Here is a 26,670-nt window from a genome sequence, read left to right as displayed (position 1 = left end):
GTGTGTGTGTGTGTGTGTGTGCTCACACGCAGACGGGGTGGGCTGGCAGGGGTCACGGTTCGCCGGCCCGCCTAGATCCGTCAAGAGGAACAAAGCATGGGGAGCAGGAGCGGTGCCAAGCCCCCTGAAATCAAAGACCAGGTTTGGGATTGGGATTCGCTCCAAAAGGCTGGACCCATTTTAGTGGTGCAGGGGGTCTATGGCAGCCGAGGGGGAGGAGGAAGAGGAAGGAGGAGGAGGAGGAGGAGGAGGAGGAGGAGGAGGAGGAGGAGGAGGAGGAGGAGGAGGAGGAGGAGGAGTTAGAAACAATAATCAAATCCACCAGGGCGTCTGAAGACTGGGCCAGTAGAGAGAGCTGGATGAAGCCTCTGCACGTAGCATCCCTCCTCGTCCCTCCCTCTTTGAAGTATGCTTACTTTTGTTCTTTACATAACTTGATCTGATTTTGGAAAGGCTAATTTGTATGCATTCCGTGAGTGGGGTGGTGGTGGTGGTGGTGGGGGAGGTGGGGGGGGGGGTTGGTGCGAGGGTAGAGAGGAGAAGGCAGGACTAAACCCGCCACCCAGAATTCCACATGGGAGCTGACAGGAAGGTCAACACGATTGGCCACAGGGGGAAATGGGGGACACAAGCGAGCCAAAAGCATATGATAAGTGTCTTTGAATTATTGCAGCTCTGTGCAAATTTGATGACAATGGCCGAGTAGTCGGGGGGGCTGAATTCCCTCTGCAAAGAGAGGCCGCGCATGCTTTGGTGGTCTTCATCTTGCTGTCAGCGTCCCCACTGGAAGAGACGACAGCGAGTCACAAAGGCAAATATGAACTTCAAAGGAGCGGATTCATGTGAACTGGAACTTCCAAATTTTGTATTTTATTTGCACTTTTTGATAAAATGCTCATTCAATGTATTATTCACTTCCATTCAAAACAAACAAGCAATCAGTTCATCTGAATCATGAAAAGGATTAAACCAACAGAGATTATAGAGAAGGACACAGCTGTGATTTTGTGTTTTAGGAGAAAATGATCAGACCATAGTCAAAAAAACATTCACAGACTGCGTATATTTTGGATACTTTAGTGGATTTATGAAAATGTATTGCTGTAACAAAAAAACTAAAATGTACTTCAATAGTTCAAGAAAAAAAAATGAAAGGATAGGCATCTCAATTTTATAAAAGTTAGTGTTGGTAATCCTTGAAGGGTTAGGGTATCGGGTTAGTAATATTCATGATTTTTTCTAACTGTAATATGTAAACAGTAATATTTCCAAAGTGCCCCTCGACGTTGACCAAGTTAATTTTATAATTGTGGCACACTCTGGCCTACCTCTGTTGTAAATCAACTCTTTCAAGTGACAGTTTACAAAAGAAGCTACAAGCCCAGAGGAAATGTAGAGGATGTATCATCATGAAGTTGTGTCAAACAACGAGTTTCAGGGGTAAACAGTGTTGCAACCAAATCCAATACAATTGAAATACCTATCCACTATCAGAAGTACCAATGCGGAAGCAGCGATGCTACCGCACCCCACATGTACCCTTGAACGAGAGCTTGTTTCCAGTGTGCGCGTGAGAACATGAATGTTGCTCCAGGGAAGGATAACGCAGGACATTAAGTCCCAAAACGGTGGGTAAATGATACAGTTTTGATTCAAATTTGAATGTTGGGGCTTGTGTTGGATGACACCACAGGAGCAGTACGGAGGCATTTTATGGTTTTTTTCTGTAGTTTTTTTACATTTTAAGAATGAATCACCATTTACTTCTATTGTATAGGATTTGGCTTGAACGCTGTTTACACCTGAAATTCCAGAAGTGGTTTTTTTGGATGCAAACACTTCACCCGCCCCTCCATCGGCATAGTCATGAGTAAATTATGAGTCAATTAAACTTTTCCGTGAACCATCCCTTTAAGCTTCGATTTGACTACCACATGTAACGGGACTCGGCTGAGTCTTGTAGAGAAAGCATACATGAGTTTGCTGCTTGTGAGATCCTGCTAACTGCAGCAGATCAACACACACGAGCAGTCACGTGGTCAGATAGGTCGTAAGCTAAGCCCCAGGTCAAACTCTCACTCGTTAACATCCATCACGGTTTGCGGACTTTTTTGCTTTAACCTCTGGGGGCAGTTGAACTTATTTTTAGCCCCCTGCCGACCTGCTGTGATGGTATCAGGGCGTTTGCTATTCGCTAAGATCTCCATTACATGAGGCTGCTACACCTGCTTCTGCGCACACGGCACAGGGAGGTGAGATAAGGAAGGAACGAGGGACTTTTCATCAACCTTGAGCTCTAATGATTTCCTCAAGGTGCTTTTTGACTGGCGTCCAGAGGCTCGGTGGGGGGGGGAGCCTTTCTCCTCAGACTTGGCCTCGAGCCAGGGTGACAATCAACGTCTCTGTGACTCTTCGATGGGAGATTATTTCCAATGTCTCCCCCCTTTTTTATTGGAGGAAATGGTATTGGGGAGCTCAAACAAGATGTCCTGCTGGCTGGCCTGGACCATTCCCACCTACTCACCCACCCCCCCTCAGCTCCATTCTTCCTCTGTACACCCCCCCCCCCCCCTTGTCCCCCAGCCCCAATTCTCTCTGAGGAAAATGGCTTAAATCAATCCGGGAATCTAAACAGCCACTTTCTCTCTTCTTGTCTGCACTCGGAATGACAGCAAAATGAATGACAAATGAGAGTTCATTGCTAGTGTAGCTGCTGTTAGGTAAGGTGAACACAATATTACAGTATGGCTGCATTCAAAGGTACCGATACTTTTACAAACTTTGCATTGTGCTAAATGTAATTTACAAACGTCAGTAGACTTAGAGTCAAGATGGTGGCAGTAATGTCTAAGGTGTTGTTTTGTAGTTCGCTCATTATAAGCAGAGAAAGAAAACAACCGTTTTGGTATTTTAATAAATAAGATGAATAATAGATGACTGAAAATGTTTTGAATATATCCACATCAGCATGAGTTTTGCCTCTGCACCATACCCCCACCCAGAGTTGAACACTCATCCAACCACCCCAGCCAACTTAAGGAAAACGGATTTGTGACTTCTGTGGCCAAAAGTGTCAATGACAGGATCATGATGTATGCTCAAATGTAGTAGCAGCACAATAAGAGCCAGTTACACAGTAACAAGCTGCTTTCAGACATGACCTCCGGGTAAAATGTGGAGAATTGACCCAGAGTTTGTCTTTCACACATACACAGCAGAGCAGGAGGTTTTCAGCGTTCTTCTTACCAGTATCAAATCCTCAGGAAGACAGGAAGTGACGTAGCTTAACTCCACTGCGGAGATCACGTGATCATGTTTACAGCCCCCTCACGTCGTTGTCAGCTCTTATCACCAAAAACTCTCTTCACATCATCGTCAGTGTATTCTACGTGTATGCAGTGCTTTTTCACCAGGAGATATTTGTTTTCTTTTTGCACCAGTCGCATGCTCGGGGTGAATTCAAAGGGGAAAAAAACGGCACATCAATTTCTCCTGGATTTCCACTTTATATTAAGTGGCCAGGGGGTTAAAGTCTGCAGAAACTGCTGAGCTTACACATGCAACTCCTCCGGATAAAATACGGAGGACTTGTGGAGTTGTCTGAAAGCAGCTATAATTGCCTTAAGTTAGCTGACGTTTACTATTCCCAAAAGTTCAAGGTGCTGTTTGAATAGAGTGGAAGAATCAAAGCGCTCAGTCCATGGGAAGAGCACACATCCTGTTTACAGAAACTCAAAACAAGCCATAAAGACTTCTGTAACTTTGTGATGTCACAAGGAGGTTTAAGTTTTCATCTGTGTTGTTTGTTTATTTGTTTGTTTGTAGGATAATGCACAATCTACTCAACCAATTAATCAAATTCCCAACCCAGGGGCCTAATACAATCATGTTGTCGGAGACTGTTGGAGCTGGGAGGAGGTATACAGTGCACTGAGTGCCATTCTGGTTATCTGCTACAATTTCTGCTTTGATGAACTCGGAAATGTCACAGAAAACGTACGTCTGGTGCGTGTCAGGAGCATACAAATGTTTTCATTGAGGCCTTTAGATCATGATTCACAGCACACTGTTCTGATCCAACACAAACTGTGATCTTTCTCACAGCAGCAGTGCAGTCCCCACTCACAATGTGTCTGTTGGTAGAAGATGATGTACGGGTCTGTATTATTCTTATTCTGTCTGCATTGATTTGTCTGTTTGTGTGTTAGTAAGGTAGCTAGTTTGTGTGTGACAGGCAGGCAGACAGACAGACAGGTGGGTGGTCGGATAGATGGACAGTCAGGCAGACGGAGTGACAGGTTAAAAGACGCATGGACGGACAGACAGACAGACAGATAGGCAGTGCCCATTCAGTGTGTCCTTCAGTAGGAGCTACTCTATTGGCCTTCATTAATCAGGCAGCAGTTTTGTTGAGAGCATCATCCAACAACTTCACACTCAACACAGTCTCACAATGCATGATGACATATCCACGTGACACAACCCACAACATGGTTATGGTTTCACAGAACCACCAGTCATTTGGACGGATGTGTCGCGTTTAATTGTTCTGTGTTTTAATTGCCCAGTGTTTTCAAACACTGGGCTCACAGCAACGCACTAGCCAAGTTTAAAGCTGATTGGGTGAGAGGTTGTCAAGAAAATAGACAGACAGACAGACTTATGTTTTTCAGTAAAGTCTTGCTCTTGCTATCTGCTCCTATAATGTTTCATATCAATTTTTCTGGCCTCCAAGGACCCAAACTCAGGTGACCTGCATTCCAGTCCTACTTTAGTCGAAGTAAAAAAACACACTTCTCAGCTGTTGATGCTCAAGGGACATGCGGAGAGTTGTAGCATGTGGAAGTCTGCAGCGACTGTGTTGTGGAACTCTAACAACTCCGACGTCAGTAGTGTTTGTGGGTGAAAGGAAAATGATTCATGAGGTAATACTTCACTGATGGGAAAACAAAGCGTTTCTTCCACTCGAAGCGCCAAACCTTTTTTTACCTTGTGAACTGTCCCCAACTCTTTGTCATGAGCGAGTTTATCTTTCACTGCCAGTTCTGTCAGCTCTGATGCAACGCAGGCTCGTCCCTGGCAAAAGACCAAACGTGGAGTCCACACAAGTTCTGCTCTGGACTCAGGAAACTTCCTCCAGAATCCCACTGACATTAGAAGTGACACAAATAACCAAATCTCCAGCCTCCGAGCTGAGCCATCCTCAGCAGTATGTCATACGACTTCAAATATTCAGAGTTATTTATAACTATTCAATAATTATGCATATTTATTATTCAAGCTTTTAGCTACACTTAATTCACATTATTTGAGATGTTATCGACCCGGCTAAATAGCTTATAAAATAACTGTGAGAGAGAAGAAACTTAATGATGCACAGAAAGTATATGTGATGCTGCATATGTCATTTTTTCTGTGGGAGGCAGCTGGAGATTTAGCTCGGCGGTTTGATCCCAGTCTTCCACATTCCTACTGCTGAAGTGTCCTTGGGCAAGGTACTGAACCTCATATTGCCCCCTTCTCATAGAGAACAGTGCCTCACAAAGATTCTCTGTAGGAATGTGTGTGAGAAAGGGTGAATGTTAAACTGTGCTGTAAAGTGCTTTGAGTCATCAAGACTAGAAAAGCGCTATATAAATACAGACCATTTACCATTTCTGCGCTCACAGAGAAGCGGTTGTTACATTCACAGAGGGTTCAGCTTGTTATAATACTGTAGTACAAAAAAAACCCATCAGAAACATGTCCTGAACAAAGATTTACTATCATAAGACTAGGCTTGTATTGTGTGTGTCCAAAATAATTCTCACCAGACTTGGTGAGATATTACCTGGGCAAGTACTTAGGTTGGCTATTTATATCAACCAACCAAGCATTGATTATGATAGGATATGATCCCTGTCCACTCTAATGTAGCTAATTTGCAAAAACAAACCTTCTCCAGTGTTTGACGTCACTAAAACAGAGTTTTTCATAAACGCCTTCCGAAGTGCCGGTTTTAAAAAACTCTCTGTGTTTCTGTGTATTCAAGTAAAAATGGAGCGTTTGGGAAATGATGACGTCTTAATTTAAACACTGTTGCTTTATGTAATGAACATAACAACTATACACTGGTGTCTCTACATTTGGTTAGCACTGCCACGTCTAATTACAAGTTGGACCATCGGATCATTGCACCACATTACCATTCACAGGCACCTTGATGAGGCCTTGTGCCAAAACATGTTGGTAAATTCAGAGGCTGACCGAGGCAGAGACTGCATCATATATGATTCCCACCAGCAAAAGTTAAATATCACGCATACGGCAAATTGTGCAACTTTCTAGACATTCAAACCCACAAATCCCAGTGAAGTGTGTTCTGAGGCCTGTCTCTCTTCATTCCTCCCACAGCCACTTCCACCACGGTGTGTGTGTAGGATATGACGGCCTGTCTTTGTGCCTACCCACGGGCTCAGTTCAAGTCAAAAGGAGCATTAATGTGCGGAGGAGATTTCATACCAAACTGACAGATTTAGATTTCTGCTGTCAAATCTATATTTGGTAGTGTTGCCAAAAAGCAAAAACATTAAATAAAAATCACAGCAGAGCAAATGGAACCGGAACCGATTTGCACCACGACTGAATCTGAGAAGAACAGAGACAAACACCCACCGACTCCTCCACGGAGACATTTTTAACATTTAGGAACAGGTTGTTCCTGTGCAGGCCTGGTAAGACGCATGACATCGAGCATGTGAGATCCTTCGCCCAAAATAAATGGAAAAACTGGACCACTTCCAGCTTTTCCTCGATAAGACCACCCACTTAGACTGACACAAAAAGAACATCAACCAGAGGAAACCAAGTGACTTTACACTCCTACTGAGCCATTAAACTAAAATGGATTTTTATTGCCCTCAAATTGTGAACCTCAGATATTGAGCCTAAAGCTGTTTTAAAAACACCCGCTGCAGATTTGAGTCCAACTCTGAAGCCCGATTTCCCACAGTCAGTGAATGTGGTTGTAGAAACGTTATCATGAGCCAGCACCACTGATTACCAGCGCCATGGAAACTAAACCCAAGTTGTAATAAATCACAGCTTCACGTTTCAAGGGCATGTCTCCATCATAATGTGGGTAAAAAATTGATTCTTGTCAGAAGGAAAAACTGAAAGAAAATAAAAAAATTCACAGAAGAACAGGCGATGGAGCCTTTCATCCATTTCTTACACCCTGCGCTGGTGCAGTGTATGTGATGCACATCATTTACCAGTACACTACACAGCATCCTCGGTCATTGTCTCAATAAAATGCTGGTTTCATGAATATGAAAATTCAACTCAGGAAATGACACTAAATTAAAGCTGCTACGTGTAAAGTTTATATCTGGCTGTGGTAGAAGCTTTATAATTATTTGGAGTACACCAATTTGTGGAAAGATGACATAAACCCTGTGGAAACTGGTGCTGTGCTGTCTTTGTATTCTGCCCATTCACCTCACTGACTGTGGTTTATCATACTACCACTAGGAGGAGACAGATATTTTCAATTCCTACATATAAGAGCTTTAAAGGTTCAGTGTGTATAATTTAGTGGTGAAGTTGCCGGTTGCAGCTGTATACCCCTCCCCCTCCCCTTCCAAACAGGAAAGAGAACCTGTGGTAACCTTCAGTTGTGATAAAAACTCAAAAGGTGTTTAGTTTGTCCAGTATGGACTATCGTTTAAAACATGGCGGCCTTCGTAGAGAGGACCCGGTCCTAATAAAGTATTTAAATGTAAAGGGCCCATTCTATGGTAAAGGAAACAATAATTTAGATGAATAAACACTCGTGAAAACATCCCTAGGATTATTATATATTCAATTTATGCCAATAGATCCCTCTCACTTAAATCTTACACACTGAACCTCTGATTTAATGTTGTAAGTTTCAAATATTTAACAATACAAAAAAAAATTGGCAATCTTTCACTCAAAATCAAGTAATGGCCAGAGGGAGCTTGTGCTTAAATAGTAATGAAAACATTTGCAGCTGCGGGAAAAAAACTAAGCCCCCCTCCCAAAAAAGCTCATAAACAAATAGCTTAATAACTCATCTGTACATCATACAGAATGTTTATTGTATGTCCTCAAAATACACAAGAAACCATAAGACAGATCGCAGGGAAAGCTAAACCCCTTTAAGGTGATTTGGAAAGGACCGGAGCAGTTTGTCATTCTGAACTTCAGTTTATCAGACTGGCAAACGTGTGTCCTCAGTTTAAAATCCAACAAAGGCTTTCTTCTCGGAAAAAAATGAACGCTGAGCTCTGATTTAACAACTCAAGCTCCAACAAAATAAATAAAAGATCTGACTTTTTTTTCACCCGTAACATTACCTGTCAGTCCAAAAATTCCCACTGCCTCCCCCGTAACCCATGAGATTTAGCCAAATAATTTCATCACACATTTCAGAAATGCAGAACGCAGGAGTTTCTTTTCTCTGCAGTGATCTTAAAGGGAGTTAGTCCTCCCTTTCCTCTGATGTATGTGCTATGAATCCTTTTTCCTCCCAATGGCAAAGAGATGATATTCTGTAGACAAATGTTGGTCCAAACTTAAACCGAGTGAATCCGTTAACTGTGGTTTTGGCGCGTTCCATTGGCTCTGCTCTCTTGAAGCTGCAGGAGCAGAAAGATGTGATGAACACGTCCTCCTCAGGGATTTGTGCTCAGCTCGTTCCAGCAGCTGCCGCTCACATCTCGATCTGTACAGCGTCAAATCAGTAAAAAACTGCTTCAAGAAAAGGTGAGTGGTTTCGCAGTCATTTGGATTGTTTTATGGATGCTGAATTAATGCAGATATATGCACTGATCGAATTGCAAGGAACTTAATTCAGTGATAAGATTACATCCTTTGAAACAAGTTTTCCTTAAGAGGAAACACAAAAAAGGTGCTAAATTATTGCCTCTGAGTGGTATTTTTATGTCATGTCCTATTTCTTTGTTTAACAGTAAGACATCTTCCCCTCAGGATGCATCTTGAATGCATCTGTCAGGACCTTTTCGGTGAGTTGCATCCATTCCATAAACCGACGATTATGCCCAATTTATGCAAATACTAGCTTGTGGTGTGATGTGTGTACAGCAGAGGGGAGCATCACAACCACCTTTAAAGAGATTTAATGTAAATGAGTGCTGTCCTCTCCAATTTGTGTGATTCATCACATCTCACATGTTATGTAGGCAGTGATATAATCTGTGTCGACGACATCTTTAAAGACATTTGTAGTTATGGGTTCAGTGTGGCCTTGATTGCCGCTCAAAAACAACCTTGTTCTCCAAGCACAAATATGTCATCCTCCTCTTGTCTTGCTGCTCCGTTCTTTGACAAAGTCCCTGACAAAGCAAAGCCACTTTGTCAAAAATGTGTTTGCAATTGACCAAGACTAGTCTAAACTGGCCATGCCTCTTTTTTCATTCCTGCAAAACCAGTATTTAGTGTTTCAGATTTACAATAACTTTCACAAAAAAAAAACCAGATTGCTCGTTTCCCAATAGAGTCGGACAAACCAATTACGTTTTTTATCAATTGAAAAGTGAATCACTTTTTGTTCCTATTAACATTATTCAGTTTGATTTGATTTAAACTCCAGGTCAGTGACATTACTGTAGTGATGTGTCTGCTGTGAAGTGCTTTTACAAAGTCTCATTCTGCTGCTTTTTTTTTTTTTTTTTTTTGCCATTTCAAATACACACACACCTGCAAATTAAATTCAATAAATAAGACTTACAATTTTGTAAGGCAGTGTTGACCATGCGTTTGTCACAATGTACAACAAATCAAGAAACATACATGGTAACGATATGCAAATTCATTAAGAGAACACGGCCCCCACTCCCCACTTGGGTTTTTCTTTGAGATCAAGTGAAGCTTTCAAGGCTTTCTGGGTGATCTCCTGATCGACAGGGCTCGTCCCCACCACACCTGGCTCTGGTTTCTGCAGCGGGACGACCTCTTCATTCAGAGAGCCCAGTCCAACCAGCAGGCCGGACGCACACAGCAACTGGACCCGGGCCGCAGTGGGGCTTTTGCATTGCATCGAAAGAGTTTATTCAAGGGAAGTCAGAAGTCTATGTGGAGACAGAGATCCAGCAGCCAGCTGCTCGGGGCCTCAGGACAGTCCGGAGGTCTCCAGGTAACTCTGGAGCTTCCTTACTGTACTTCTGTCCAAAGAGCAAAGGTCGAAGTCAAAAGTAGTGTTTGTGATGTGAAAGTGTCCCGTCTCTTCAATCAGGTTCACAATCTGGAAAACACAGGGGACAGTGGGTGAATACAGGATGTAGTCATTTCTGTTCTGATCAGTAGAATCAGTAGTATTGGGCATGTCACATGATCATACATGAAATCAGTGGCATGATGTAACACGTAATGTCTTCACTCACACTTCAGCTATGATTCACACCTCTTCCAATGCGTACTCTTAGAACTGCCACTTCATCCTTTGTAAACCTTATTCCACTGAGCAGGTTTATGAACTTACACTAAAGCTGATATGAACTCAATTCAATTTAATTTGTATAGCACCAAATCATAATAAACATGATCTCAAGGCACTTTACATAGAAGTTCAAGACCTTGAAATATGTAGAGAAACCAAACAATTCCCAGAACAGTTAATCACATTTATTTCCATTGATCTTCGACTGACACTTCAACTCCTTTCACAACATTGCTACTTTCTTTTAGTACTTCACTTCACCTAGTGCTTATATTTAATTCAGTATTCACACTTACACACGTTATAGTAGCACAAGTACAGTCAGTTACACATTAACAAGCTGTTTTTAGGGGGGGGGATTATCTGCACAGATGCATTCACAACAGCAACAAATCCTCCGCATTCTTCAGGCGAGAGGTGGAGCAGCCGGATGCAGAGACAGGGAGCTAAGTTTAAATTCCTCTATGGATATCACTTAGATTTTCTTTACAATACACAGTCAGCTGTTATCAGACATTTCCGTCCGTCTTCTACCTGTATGACACCACATTTTCATTTTTGCGTCTGTCGTGCATTAGAAGCTTCTGCGACCACCCACTCGTTCACATTGAATCCAGTGGGGGGGTCCCCTGCTGCGATCTCACATCAAATTCTCCTGACTTTCTGCGAACTTTATACTAGTTGGTCAGTGGGAGAAGTCTGCAGATGATCCGGAGCGTCTCACTAAGACATTTGCGTTCACACGTGCACCGCCTCCGGAGAGGAAAATAGATCAGCAACTTATGACTTATGAATTTCTGTTCTATTGGCACTCTACCTTCTTTTAGTATTTCAACCTTGGACAAGACTGGAAGAATTAAGGACTGTGAACATTTTTTTGTTCTTCAGGCTCTCAGCCTCTGCAAATTCAAATTTGAACTAAGCTAGAACAGCACTTAGTGGAGCACAAACCTCAGGCAAGGCCAAACAATCCTCCACGTCTGTCTCGCTCTTACAATAGGAAAATAAAAGGTAAATTATGTTTCATAATCTGCATGTAGTTGAACGAACTCCATAAAAGTCACTTTTTTTTTTAATCAAGATCCAGAAAATCATTTACTGAGAAATTGGAGAAGCAAAACTCAACATTTTTCGGGGCTAACTGAATTTAAAACATTTTAATTACCGATTTGCTTATTTTAAAAGGAAGCACACATCGGTTTTTCTTCACATATGTTTTGTTTCAAATTTGTCTGTTTTGTAGATGTGAGACATTTGGTTTTGTAAAGCTGGACTTAAACACCCTGGAAAAATCTTCATTTCACTGTCCACAGAACAAGAGGGGTCGTGTTCTATAGTTCCGTAAGAAACAAATGACTTTTTCTTTTAGACAAACGAGACGCGGAACCAATATGTGTGAATGAGAAATGTTGACACAGGATCTAGAGCTGCTGACCGGCTGTCTTCTGATACAATGCAAAAAGAAAACTGATCACTAACACTAATGCGTATGTGGGAGCAATTTCAATGCTGGACCTGGTTTTAAGTGCCAATGCTACACATGTAACTTTTGTGATGACTATTTTCCACTGGTTGTTTTCTTGGGTTAAGCAGAACCACAAGATGATCGGTCTCCTGTCGACTGAGCTTTTCCTCTGATTAGATGTTTTGATGCTGGTTGACCAAAAGAAGACGGCTGGGTAGTATTTTGTTTTTTAGATACAGTCACTTTGGAAAAAACCTGAATCTGTTCACACTACAAAGCCTCTGTGGAAGGAATGGCAGCCTGCTTTAATCACAGGGCAGATGCAAGTCAGATGCTCAAGTGTCACTTCACACTTTTCCTACTTGTTTGCGCTGTGTGGCTGACGATTTGGCCTGTTTGCCCATTTTCTTTGCTCTTTGGGACTCAGCTGGAAACAAGCTAGCAAACTCCTGTGGAGTCCCACAGTGCAGCTCTGTGCGACCCACCAGTGTGCAGAGAGGCTGCGACTTAATCATTTCCATCTCTTGTAACAGGAAGTGAAGCCTGTTGGTGAACTCTGCCGGATTAGCTTGATTACTGTGCCGGTGAAAGCCGTGCACGAGCGCCGCCGCGTTGGATGGGATTTCGTGTGTTTCCTCAGAGCCAGACGTCTTGTTAGGAGAGCGAGGCAGGACTTGGCAGCCTCCGCTGGGAAGATCTATTAATGCAGTCATACGATAGGCCGAGAGAATATAAGCAAGAAACATGCAATCTCTTAGGTGGAGGGAGGTTAACCAAATAATTCATTGCTTCCAGATGAAACCACAGATTACAGAGGATCTGTAACAGATTTCAGCTCCTCCTCTAATCCAATGCAACAATAAAGCCGACCAGCACCACTGGCATGTGGGATATTATGCTGAGAGGAGGGAAAACTGTGGGAACCAACTCAGTATATTTTACCTGGAACCTCGCAGTTCAGTGTAAAATACTTCTTCCCAATTTTATACCTTTAGGTACACCGCTGTTAGTTACTGGTCTAAAATAAACAAAAACATATAACTCAGACATTTTTAATAAAACTACAATGTTCAAGTGAGGTTAGTAGTTGAACTATGTTTTCATAAAGTGTAAGGTACACTTGCGAGTGTGGGTAATAAATTATGCCAAGACACAATAAGATTATATATTTAAAGAGAATTCTAAATGGGAAAAAACAATGGAGAAACATTTCTGTTCATTTTGTGAATTAATGTATGTTAAACACTCCACATAGATTTGATTCTAACACTGTGCTTTGACTCCATTTACACTATTAAATGTATTCTGTATCAATGTTGTATCTAGATACCACATATAAATGAGTCCTGTCCATCTCAGGTCACATTCTCCTCTCATTTACAAATTACAACAGATAAATATGAGTAGAAGATGGTAGTGCTCTGTAAAGCCGTGTTTTCTTGCTTTTCGCCTGGTGTTGTCCTCACTCCAGCCACAAGTGTCTTGAATAGCGTGACAACTGAGGAGAGGACTGGTCCTGTCCCCTTACCCACTCTAGCTTTTATCTAGGAGTAAACTGGTGTTTTCCATGGGCGAATTAAAACTATTTCTAAACAGAAAAAAGACAAAACTATTTAAATACTGAGCTGTGTTCGGTCTTTCACCGGGCATAGAGTCATTGGAGGAAGGTTATTGTGATCAAAATTTTTCAGGTCTGAACACTTAACAGAGAAAGAGTGAGAGAGACAAAAAGGGTGAATGTTATGAAACTGAACCCAAGTGAAGGGGTTAGGGCATTTTCACTTTTTCAACAGATAGAAAAAACCTTGTGGTCTGGAAAAGAAAATGTTATTCTGCTTTTCCTTTCTAAAAAAAAAATCGGCGGCACTGTCTTAAGTCTTGAACACCCTGCCCCAACCACACTGTTGTACAGACATACACTAGAATAAATCAGCTCAACTGTATTATGTACACAGAACTATTTACTCATCTTAATAATAAGATTATCGGTCAGTATTAAAGAGCAACTTATTCCCCCTGGGCCCATTGGCTGACTGAGGGAGTTATCAGAGCAACCTGAACAGATGACTGCAGCTACAGGACCTGCATGGCTTCACTGAGCCACGACTGCCAACATAAACACATCACAGTGTTCACTAATCACTTGGCAGCATTGTGGTTTTCAAATACCCTGCCGCTCACCTGTGTGTTGGTTCCTCGGATTGTTAAATGTGTGAAGCGCATTATGGGATAGGGTGCAGTCGAAGAGGCAGGGTGAGAGGTGAGTGACTGTAGTGTTACACACTGTTGACCAGCTGCAGCTCACCTGTTGCAGTATGTGACCTTCTCTTAGCGTCATCAGTCTTTTGTGCAGCTCCACCAGCTCATCCAGGTAAGCCTTAAAAACACACACAGCAGTTTTTTTTTTTAGTGTTAGTGTATTATCTTCTGTGTTCACTTCAACACAGGAAGCAGCTGTTGGACACAGGATAATGAACATTTTGGCCCTGTGTGGAACCCTAACATTCCAACACACAGTAAGCTTCTTTTTTCAGTATACATGTGTAACTCATGTGCAGATACACATGTATACTGAAAAACTCGGTACCCTGCATTGTTAAAAATGGGAAAGACTTTGGTTTAAAGGAAAAATATTCTGATCTGAAGTATTAGCTACCTTCCTACTACAATTGAAAATAAAATGTGTATTTCACATGTTTCATATGCAGCTGCACAGTGTGAGTTTATACTGACGGGCTCACTGATGAGTAAGCCGAGCTGAAGAGGGAAATGGTTTTATGCAACAAGCTTCACACTGCAGCCTTGGTTACTGCCAAATAGAACAATAAAGTTAGAATAATCAAACAACCATTCTAACGAGTCATGTGTTCACCCATTCATATCAGAGCCAGCCAGTGTGACAGCCATGTTATCTTCTGGGACCAAGCTGATGAACACACATCTACCCTGTGTCTGGCTGAATGATGTAACACACTATAGTAAACTACTGTGGGCGGCTGGCGGTTCAATCCCAGTCTTACCCACCCGCATGCCGAAGTGTGCTTGGTGAAACTGTTCTGTGAAGAGGTCATAAGGACTAGAAAAGTGCTATATAAATAAAGACAATTTACACACTCTCCATTTCTAACTGATAATATTTCACTGGTCTTTTTGAGATTGGCTGTTTTAAACTCACAAAATTAAAAGGAATCTCGTTTACCTTGTCACAGTCAAGGTTTTTGTTCTTGTCGTGTTTGCCCTGCTTGATGGGACTCTTCACCTCCAGGATCTGACAGGACACAAAGTAAACAGAGGGTCAGTCCCTCCGGGTGACCTGGGGCTACATAGAGCCAACACCTTGGGTGCGTTGTGCTACATTGAATGACCAATACAGAATATGTGACATCATAGGAATTTACCTGGTTATTAGTAGTCTTTAGTAAGGGCGGGGCCTCGTTGCGGGAGGGGGGTGAGGGCGAGCAGCTGTCACTCTCACTGCCATCACTTAAACTGACCCTGAACAGGTAGAAGAGAAAACAGAAAACAAATGCTTCAGCACATGTTCACCAGCAACTGAACATCCCTCACTCTGCTGTTTGCGGCAGGGCACAGAGTCTACAGGGGCTTTATCAGAGCCGTTTCACTGTTCAGAGTCCAACTGCTAATACCCAAGGGAAATGTAGGCACTTCACATGGATGACAAATAGAGATTTTAAAACATATGGATACTGTGGCTCAGTTTAAACTGAGGTTATATCATCATATAAATATGGACTAATTTCCTCCTGAAAAATGGGTATTGGTCAAAGATTTGTATTACTGCCACTCAGGTACAGTAACGGAAACTGAACGTCCAGACATTCTACCTGGTGTCATGCACACAATGTGCAGTGTTTTCCATCAATTACCTAGAATGTGGCGGCCCACCTTAGTCTCGTTTGTCGCATTAGAGTTTCATTATGATATGAACATGTTTAAACGTTTCTCATAATGACAAGAAAGAGGCAGTAGGCATGTATCTGCTGCCTGTGTCTATGATGAGTAGCGGTCCTGTAACACAATGATTATGACCATTTACTAACCTGCGCTGGTGGTGGGTGAGGTGCGTGTGTGCCAATCGCTCCATATCAGAGTCCATGTCATTTTCATCATCATCCTCTGAATCCTCGTCGTTGTCGTCCGAGTGCAGATCCTGCATCACTGACTGCAGCGGGCCCAACACTTTGTGTGAAAGAACACAAATGACGACACTGGAATTAAGTTTCATTTGAAAAATCAATTTAAAATTCAATGCAAGTGAAAACATGCACAAAGCAGCAGATAATGCTGTGTGGTGGAGGGATGGTGAGACGGTGCAGTAGAGCTTGTGGCTGAAGGAACCACTGGAGGTGAGGACCAGCTGCAGGGTTGACTCCAGTTAGACTGGGGACACATTCACTCTTTCTTTTAAAAAGAGAAGTCTGAAACTAATTTCCATTTCAAATCCACCAGAAAGACCAAAACCACAAAAATAACAAGACCAACAATCTGCTTCTCCATCTCTCACTACTTCTCTGCTCTGTAGCCAATTTCAGACATAACTTTGCCTTTCACAAATGCACAACACAGCGGGGAGGGGGGGCATTCTCTGCACAGATGCATTCACAGCAAAATCCTCTGTTGGATTCACATCGAATTCTCCCGAATTTCGACAGACTTTATACTCGGAGGCCAGGCGGAGAAAATCCGCAGAAACTGAGGAGCCTCTCACTCTGACATTTGCGTTAACGCATGCACCTCCACTGGAGAAAATATGGAGTAACTGCAGAGTTCAGTGCATGTCTTAAAGCAGCTTATGCTACCCATACTCCAAGCCCATTGGTCCAAGCAATGGGAACCCTGAGAAAACCTGCTCACTATGTGTTTCGTTAATTTCACTGATTTCTTAGAACAGCTGGACACTGACATTTAAATAAACAGGAGGAAAGTTAATATATTTGCGACTAGTTTCAACTGCAGATTAATCCAAATTTATATTGCTATATTGAACATTTCTGTGGGATTAAGTCAACCAACCCAACATTTTGGCTCACTGTGTTTTCAAAGCTTTTGTACAACAATAAATGTAATCAACCAAAAAGACAGGACAGAGAGAATATGCATATATGTTGCTGCATCAGCAATGATGGTCCTATCAAGATACAACAGCAACACCCCTGCTGACATGGCCGTAAGGATGTGCATGAATGTTCATGCAAATAAACAAGCGGGAAAAATGTTCTCCATGCAAATGTGACTGGATTGTGGTGGCCTCACAGGTCTCAGGTGTACTGTTACCTGTGTGGGTGGTGGCAGGAATAGCCACCCTTTTCCTGATGATTAAGTCCACCACTGCATCCAGGGAAAAATTGCAAACACAAGCAGACGTCACCTTCAAGAACAGAAGCTCCAAATATACAAATATTCCCATGTTATGGCTCAGACAATGCATTCTGAACCCATCTGGCCCTTTTGGACTATTTTCCGTTCTTAGCGACTTGTAGTGCATCTTAAAGATCATTGTTCGAGGGACTATTGTTCGATGTGTCACTAAAATTTCAGCTTTATTATTCAGATCATATGAGCTTCACTGGCTAATTAAACAAATAATTTCCAAAGGAAAATACACAATAATCAGCGCCTGTAAATTGAATGAATTCCAGAAAGCTACCTTGTCGTTTGTGGTGGGTGGGAGCAAAGCCTGAACTGGAGCTGGAACTGGCTGGACTGGGCTGTTCGGACTGGGAGGAAAAAGAGAAATCAAACGGTGAAAAATACAACACACATGAGCGACTTTAAGTTAATTAATCAGCAACATCCAATATTTTGTATAATATTGTATATTTCTGCATTAGGGGAATTGAAGGATATTTCTTTGGCTTCTGGCTACTTCAGACACTGCTGGCTCTGGAAGGGAAGGACACTTCACTTCCAAATAGGCTTGTTTGTGATTTACAGCTACAGCCTGCGTCAGCATGAAAGTCTATAGGTTGAATCATCAGTACAAAAGATGAACAGCTGCATTAGAAAATATAAAAAGGGTGGGTACATAAAAACTTCAGATGAGCCGTTAAATCAAACTTCCATGGTGCATTCTGGCAAGGAACATCCAATCAGAGAGAATAACACTCTAAGATCCTCTACAAGCAGCCGGTGGTTAATGATTATGTTGTTACTGCATCTTCACGTGTGGATTTTGGGTCAGTTGTGAATGAATTCAATGAGGGCCATGCTCTGTTCTCAAATTCAATGACAAAGCACTCTGAATTGATTACCCCTCTGACTTGCCTCCTCTCCATATCAATAGCAGCCAAAGCACATGGTTGTTGTCTTATTTAGAGCAGTGTGCCATGCCAAAAGGATGGACACAACCTGATTTATCAGAGTCTAAGTGGAAATGATCAAAGGCATGATCCTTTACATAACCCTATTGGAGTTGTACATTATTCAGGAGCTTCATGTGTTTCTATATTATTGCAACTTTAAGAAATGTTTTAAATAGGCACAAATGTTTCCAAAGACATGCTGCTCCACCCACTTCACAAAAAGCTGAGTCAGCAGAGTCTAAATGCACCAGCCAGAAGTTCTTGTTTAAATGGAAATTCTCAGGGCCAATACATGCTCCCTCAGAGATGCTGTTCTGTCATGACAGGAGTTCCACTCATTTAGTTCTTGGACACCCTTCAGTCTGTCAGCCATGCCTGCAGTGATCCAAGGCATGCACGGCTGTGAGAGTGACTCCGTTCACCACATTCCTGACACTTGTTCTTCTGCTTCTGTCTGCACTCACTGCTGACCCACTGCCTGCTGACAAGAGAGGCTGTGGCTGTGGATGAAAGACATCCTGAACAAAGCTGGAACTTTTTTGTGACCAGTCTTACTTGTGTCAGTATTACAACGAGCCGCATGGTGTCATCAAGAAGAAAATTGGACCTCTAATATGAAACATCCTCTGAATAAATGTCTGGAGGGATTTTGCATCTATTGTTCAAACACTAGAGAAAACACATAGTAAGGCGCAGTAGGAAAACATCTTAGAGCATCATCTATAGCCACTGTGTCGTGCTGCTGGAGAGCAAACCTCCACCACATTAAGCTAATTCCATTTGGAGACAGGCAAAAGTGGACATTTGAAGCAGCCATCAGAGCTAATAATGATTCATTTAGGTGGAAGGCAACTCCTGACCCTCTTAGTACAAAACAGTGACTTTTACAAGCCCATGAGAAACGTCTCGGCTGAGGCAGAGATCCAGACCCTGAAGCCCCAGATTGTTGTTGATGCAAATAAATGCCAGACAAATGTCTTTTAGGCCTCCACATGCTACAAACTAAAGAAATCAAGTGCAGATGTGACCTGCTGGAAAACATTGCCCTGCAAGGATATCCATGCAAACATACTACTACTACTATTACTACTACAACTACAACTACTACTACTACTACTACGACTCATTGAAATACCCACAAACAAGCTTGTTTTAACTTCAGCAAGTGTCTCAAACCAATTAATCTTGGAAATGAACAGGAGAAATAAGATGGCACATACGAAAACCACATCCGGGAAACAACCACAAATATACTATTCATGTGCTTCAGTTGTAGCAACTGGTGTTATAGCTGTGAATTTGTTTTGACTTCTTTGGCTAAATGAGCTTGCAGACGCTGCACGAATCAAAGCTGCAGGAGTTAATCATGCGATATATTAACATTCATTGTTTGTATCCTACCATGTCAAAAACAGTCCTCTTCATTCCGCAAAACAGGGGTGAACATATGCATGTTTTGATAATATAATATGGATATTACTGTACTTTCTGATCTCTTATCATGTCTCAAGCATTTAATTAATAATTTATGGTGAAATAATTAATTGCTTTACCTCAGTTAATAAATTAGTTTTCAACTTGAGAGATTGTAGTTGTAGTTTGTCCTGCGCTGATGATTCCTAATTACTTGGATGCAGAGTCATTTGTGACTGCCCGTCCTCCTAAGACAGGGCTGATATGTGGACATACATAAATTGCATAGAAAAAGGAGGCTGTGAGTGAGAGTCAGTCCTCAGGGGAAGAAAGAGCTCACACTAGTAGATGGAGCAGCAGACTTAATGGACACATTGTAAAAGTGATTATCTGGCCCCTGATTTGTTGACCTGCCCTTCCCCCTGGCCTTAAGCATTCTGTTTCCGTTGTGTAGTTCAAGTTCAAACATTCAGAAATTAGTGGTGACATCAGCAATTAATCAGGTGAAGGATTCTCTGTGTCTATTTAGATTTTCTGTATTTGCTTGGAGCTTAAAAGCATGCTAACAGAATAGTGAGGGAAAACTGTAGCCCTCTGTGTGTGGTGAAGTTATTTTCTTTTGTTTGGGCAAACTTTTGATTTATTACTTTAATAACTAGCCTTCAAGATAAAGGAGAACTATTGTATGGAGACTAATCACATTATCACTAGCAAATATTAGCTGAAGACAGTGTACAAAACCTCGAGTAAGTTGTGGTCGGGGGAAGGAATCAGGGTTTTGATTAATGATTTTTCAGTTAGGCTGCAGGCAGACTGAATTATACTGAACTCAGCAGTTACTCCCTATTTTCTCCAGAGGAGGTGCATGTGTGAACGTGGACTTTCTCTGCCTAACCCCCTAATATAAAGTCCGTAGAAATTCAGCAGTATTCCATGTGAGAACGAAGCGGAGATTCATCTCGAGAGGGTGGGGGTCGGTTTGTGTCTGCGAAAGACACAAAATAAGAAAAACCCAAAAGAAAACAAACAAATCCCGGTGACAATGCAGTGTCATACACGTAGAAGACACCGCTTTGTCAGAAATTTTGAGACATTTATCCAGTGGTAGTGGACAAAGAATTATACGTTGGTGTCATAACATGCTTCCATTCTATTAGAATATAGAAATAAATGAACAAAGGTATTATTTGTTTCAGGAAATTTACAAGAGCTGTCCCTTATGAAGCAATTCAATTATTCAACAACATGAGGTGTGAAGTTGATCAACTGTGAGTTAATTTCTCCTCCAGTACCATGTTTCGATGAAAAGATTAGTTATCAAATATAAATACACTCAACTTTTAATCAAGATGCACCAACTTTTACACACTCATAGATATCAGTCCTGTAAATATGACTGATTTATTTAATCAAACTCCATGAATTACTCCCTGGCAGAAGTGTTAAACACCCTATCTAACAATGTCAGAGAAAGTGAATTCCTTGATCCACCACTTTTTTTCAGATCCCTGCCAAAATACCATGGGTTCTCTCCTTACCACATAACCCACCTTTCAACCAAATTTGAAGAAAATGTGTTCAGTACATTTTGATTATCATGCTAACAGACAAAAATACAAACTGGAAAAGGAAAAAAAGTATCTGAAGTTCTTTCAGCTCACAGCTTTTTACATCTTCAACCAAAACTCTACCACGTCCAGGCTGGATGATCAGATTAGCTGTAAATGTGGGTTTAAAGCTGCACCACTGAGAACAATGTTTACTTGGATCTTGTTGTGCAAACCCAAATTCATAAAGGCGTCTGCTACTGCAAACCAGAAAACAAATTGGGGAGAAGTGACCAAACAGAAGACACACAAGAGAAAAAGAGAGAAGTGAGGATAAAAGGCAGAGGGACTTCAATGCTTGTCACCTCCTGCCAACAAACATCACACAGCTGGTCTGTTGGTTTATGGGACAGCTCCTTCAAGGGGCCATAAATCTTGCCACCACTCCTTTTTAGGGCTTTTGTCCTGCTTCTCTCAAAGCCACCAAAGCTACCCTCTTCAAAGACAATAAATAGTCTTTAGCTGTTGCTCACTGGCATCAATTTGGCTTCCTCTCTTAACTCTCGCCAAAAAGAAATGCCAGCAAACAAGACCTGGCTGACCAAGACTATTTGGGTTTCTTGTCTAATTCAGCGGGGGCTGTCCAAACAAAATGAATTTAATGTGAATTTAGAGGCCTTCCAGTTTGACAAAGCCATTTATACTGTAATGTTGCTAATGTACAGTTAACTTCTGAACTCTCGCTGTAGTTAACACAGAAATGTTTTTTCTCAATTGAGTCTTAGTTGCATTATCTCATCAAGGACTTTGATCCACTTGGCTCAAATTGTCTGTCACATTTCAGGCTCTCAACCAGAGTGGGAAGTTTAAATCAAACTGTTTCAGGAGGTTCTTTTCCAGGAAGTTCATAACGCTTCTTAAAAAAACTAAAAAAACATGCTTGAATAATGCAAGCTTATTACTTTTCATTTTAACTGAATTAAAGCAAGCCCTGACACTCCTTTAATTCAGTATAGTCGTATCTATACGTTTGGAATGTTATTCCAATGAATATTTGTTGATTTTACTATTTTGTTTTTTCAGACCATTAGTGCAGTTATCAGTTTTTGAGATGAATGTTGAGGAAATTACACAAATTAATGAGGAAAATTGAAAGTGGTACTGCTACAGACACAAGGCGCAACCTGTCACCACAGTTTGTCTGAGGCCCATAATTAAACAGATAATACTGTTGAGCTGCTTCTCAAACCAATTGAAATGTCAGACTTTGGTCCTTAAACGCTTCTGGATAATGTTGCCAACAATATTCAACATTAGTTCTTGAAATGCAATATCTTTCTAATCAGTTTAATGTTGCCAAATTGTTTTTGTCTGTTACATGGTCTCTTTTTTGTTGTTACTGCCCCCAGGATCTGAAATGAAAAAGCTTTGCATCTATTTCTTAAGCCATTAAAATGTTAAGTTATTTATCAAATAAATATCCCCCCCTTAACCTCATTCCTACATGAAGAATCCACTGCAAAAGGGCTTAGATTTAAAGCTAACTCATGCAGGTAAAAAATCACTCAGTCTGTGCCCACATCCAGGGTGCTAACAACATGGTTCTCGTGCTAGCACAGCAGCCTGCTTTACCTTCATGTCATCACCTACCCCACATTTCCTCCTCTCTGCCGTTTCTGGCCCGGCGCTCGCTTGAAAACACTGAGATCAAACAAGCGGTCACATGAGAGTGGCGCTCTGGGTCGGCCCAGCGCTCGGCCACCGGGGTTGTGAGCCTGGGGAGAATCAAACACCTGGCATTTGTCACCCCACATCCCCTTTACAACAGACCCTTCCCCCCGTCCCTGTAGGGGAAAACTTAAAAGCCATTTCAATACAACGCAGACAAAAACACAGGTTTTGCTAGTGCTAAGTAATAATTCCCCGGCCTAAACAAGCTGCGCCTGTGGAAGGATGCACAAAGACCCACGCTTTATACAAGCACCGAGACTAGAAATGAAAACACTATTGCATAAAAGAAAACTGCTGCAGGGATTTAGACCTTTCTTTAACAAACGCTCACCCTTTTTCCTCTTTCAAAAGCTAAAAGGATTAAAGGGGAACTCTGGGCTATTCACAGCCGTGTCTCCCTTTTCTCCTCAGGTGTTGTAAAACCATAAATCTTTCTTGTCTACTATTTGGCTTTAAAACAGCCCTTCTTTATGGGGAGGTTCTCCACCAAATGTGCGTGGACCAGGCAACCCAGTTGAATGTCAGCCTATTCATGAAAAGCACCACTGTAGAGATGAAGATTTCTAATCCTGCTCTTGAGTTGAACGAAGGGTTCAATACCCAAGATAATAAAGTTAGCACACTTCACATCTGTATTTAATAATTAAAAATATATTTCAATCTTTCATTTTCTCTCAATAAGAAAGCAAAAGTGTATCTTGTAGCTGTAGCTTGCTGTTGAAGTTAGTTGTGTTCACTTCCTCTTTGACCACCCAGACGAATGCGACTGAACTCCCGTTAGGTTTATTGGTAGCCACCCCTTCTTGCAATTTCCCACCCCAGACCCCTGGAGTCCACCAGACCACCATTAAAGAAGATTCTCTCCCTGCAGGTCATTTGAGTTTATAGCCCTTCCACACCAAGGAAGCACTGACCACCAACAAATCTTAACCCCCTTAACGTCTTGAAATAACTGTATACCTCTCCACTGCTTATAAATGCCTACCCATGAAATCTTAAATCAGTTAGTCCATCCTGATAGATTTAGCTGCTTTTTCAACCTCCATGAGAAAAGAAAAGACATGTGTTTCCTCATTGTAGCTGTATCATCACACAAAGAACTGGCATTGACTCTTATTTTAACTCAAACTGTGATTGTCTTGGTTTGGATGAGAAGAAAATGTTGTACTTACATCTGATTTGTTGGACTGGTCCTCCATATCAGAGTCATTGGGGTCCACTAGTTGCTGGAATGGAGGAAGCGTTGACACCTTCTTGCGCTCAGCTTCATCAACTTCTGGTCGTAATTTGCTTGTTCGCATTTGTGATCTATCCTTCAGTAGTTTCCTATCTGAATGTTGAACGTCTAAACCTGATAGCGGCTTCCCCGAGGAATCAACAAATCCCTTTTTACGTTTTTTGGCCAGATGATCATCACCGTCAGAGGTGGACAGACGCTTGTTTATCCCTGACCCATGGGTGATACCCTCAGTCCGATGCTCCTTTGACAAAGACTTGGGTTCCTTGAAGCCTATCTTAGGATTGATATCCCTAAGTGGCTGGTTTTCTTTGGGTTTCCTGGAAGGTTCTTTGGGGGCTTTGCTGGGTTCCCAGCCGGAGTCTCTGAAGGCACTTTTGGGATCTTTTAAGTCTTTTGGAGGCTTGTCTTTGTGGTCCTTGGAGGGTTTGTAGAGTTTGGAGAAGCTACTGCTGTTGGTGCTGGTGGTTGTGGCAGTGGTAAGAAGGGCAGCTTCACTTCCTTTGGAGCCATCCTGTGGATGAAAACCAACAAATTAATTAGATTCTACACAATGCAGGAACATGTCTTGAAGAACAAATTACTCAACAATAATCAATGGGTTTAGATTTCTTGGTTCCTGATAGACTAAATCATGTAAAGACTGGATGATGGCAAGTTAAGTCATGCACGGAAATATGTAGGGTGTTTCAGCAGAATTACAATGAATCATCTATGCTACAAAGAAAAATCTTCAGCTCAACGGATTATTGCACAAGGAAGAGGGAAATCCCACTTTAGGTCAATGGGCAAACATAATACGGCAACGGCATAATTAGCTACTGAGAAATACTGTTTTGAGAGGATGCAATGGGCTTGTACTGCTGAGAGAACAAATGACACAGGCAAATGAGGTGCAACTGAGATTATGAACCACACTCTTGTGGTTCATCTTTTAGTCGATTGCACTTAAGACTACATATTGAACTTCTAAAATGCTTAGTCCCAAAACAACAAAGTGAGCAAAAACCAGGCTGCTAGGTCAAAGGAAGATTAATCCTCTGCCTTTTACACAAGAGAAAACATGCATGCCACCCTGCAGTTTGGCATTACCATCTGTAAAAATAGGTTCATTCTTAAAAGAAACTCAAAGGGTCTTCTTAGCCCCCATCTAAAGGCTTAAAGAGCAAACTATGGGCTTCTTTTGAGTAGTGTTGTTCATTGGGGTGAAGGAGGCTTTTCAACAGCCACACATGTGCATCCTTAAAAGTGGAGCGGAGGGCAATGTGGAGAAAGGAGGAAATGCATTGGTTCTAACGACGGGGGCCATTTGTCACTGGGTCTCACCTCAAGCCCCCTTGTCAATATTTCATCAATGCAGTAAACCCATTAAAGCAGTCTAGACGACGGGGTGTGTAACAACTCGGCCCAACCACCACTAAAACCTTTCATTTTGTCTATCTGCTGGTGACCCCAGAACCTCAGGATGTAAAGCTGCCAGCTCATTCTAACCTCTAGCGTGCTCCTCCGCTGCAGTAAACCCATTTCTCTCCCAAGGCAGCGCGGCATAAACCTGCTTTAGTGCTGTGGAATTGACACAAGAGCCTCCACAGCGTTCTTTGAGTAGATCACTAAAATGGCACTTTTTAACAAACCTTTCAGCACCATGGCATTAGCAGGTTAGCAGGTGACCCAAGTTCATGTAAATCTGTGAAGGTCCCGTAATAAGAATAATAATATATAAGAAGTAGTTACTAAAACTAAAAAAACATATCGAACAGTAACCGAATACACTTTTACTTTCGAGGAATGTATTATTTTCAAGAATAGATAGAAATTAACTATGTGATGTACCGTTTGTATTTTATTATCATAACTCTAAAGATAAGCAGTCACATGGGTAATAGGGTTCATCCCATTAAATTCATGATTTTTTAAGATCCTAATTCTACACAATTGAATTTAAAACCTGTCCTACAATTCAAACTGTAGGAAATGGTGAAAAGCTGTCAGGACCATATATAGCCATTTTTTTTAGTACTTCTTAGCAGTATATAATAATAATGACAAATTATATGATTCATTAAATAAATGTGAGCTGGACACAGCTATGGAGCATAACATAGATGGATTACCAATACAAAATTATGTTTTTAATTTGCTGAATTACCACTTTCCCATGCTGCAGCCTAGCTGTTGTAGTAGCAGTAGCAACAGTGTTTCCACAGGTCTGACCATGATGACTGAAACTCTCACAGCACAATCCACTGTTAATATCCCACGTGCGGTTTAAAAATATACAATGTCTCCTTACAGCCTGTGTCGACATTAGTGGATAAGTCTTTTATTCTGAACAACACAAGCAATTCAAGATTGGTGTGGATTGAGTTTAAGTCTTTCGTATTGCGACTAATGCTGTTTTTGAGGCATTTTTAATTCTATTTTGACACTATAATATAGAATCAATCTCTATTAAAACGTCTCAAAGACTCTAAATGTCAACGTAAAATTAC

The 26,670-nt window shown here is 41.6% G+C and overlaps 1 protein-coding gene across 2 annotated transcripts in view; it reads right to left on the bottom strand.

Moving 5' to 3' along the window:
* Nucleotides 1-8,113: 8,113 nt before the first annotated feature.
* mllt3 (MLLT3 super elongation complex subunit) overlaps nucleotides 8,114-26,670 on the bottom strand; it is a 47,163-nt gene continuing 28,606 nt past the window's right edge. Inside the window, exons 7-14 of one of the 2 annotated variants that reach the window (XM_061066401.1) lie at nucleotides 24,114-24,692; nucleotides 17,596-17,665; nucleotides 17,223-17,276; nucleotides 15,989-16,127; nucleotides 15,326-15,422; nucleotides 15,127-15,195; nucleotides 14,233-14,304; nucleotides 8,114-10,267 (exon numbers count right to left, since the gene is read on the bottom strand). In XM_061066401.1, the coding sequence (XP_060922384.1) occupies nucleotides 10,136-10,267; nucleotides 14,233-14,304; nucleotides 15,127-15,195; nucleotides 15,326-15,422; nucleotides 15,989-16,127; nucleotides 17,223-17,276; nucleotides 17,596-17,665; nucleotides 24,114-24,692 (1,212 nt within the window). In that variant the 3' untranslated portion in view covers nucleotides 8,114-10,135. The remainder of the gene's footprint in view (nucleotides 10,268-14,232; nucleotides 14,305-15,126; nucleotides 15,196-15,325; nucleotides 15,423-15,988; nucleotides 16,128-17,222; nucleotides 17,277-17,595; nucleotides 17,666-24,113; nucleotides 24,693-26,670) is intronic. The other variant, XM_061066402.1, reaches the window with a different exon arrangement.

The sequence above is a fragment of the Limanda limanda genome, chromosome 22 (assembly GCF_963576545.1).
Source record: "Limanda limanda chromosome 22, fLimLim1.1, whole genome shotgun sequence".
NCBI lineage: Eukaryota > Metazoa > Chordata > Actinopteri > Pleuronectiformes > Pleuronectidae > Limanda > Limanda limanda.
Note: the sequence above shows the minus strand (reverse complement) of the source record. Positions and strands in the feature narration are given on the sequence as shown.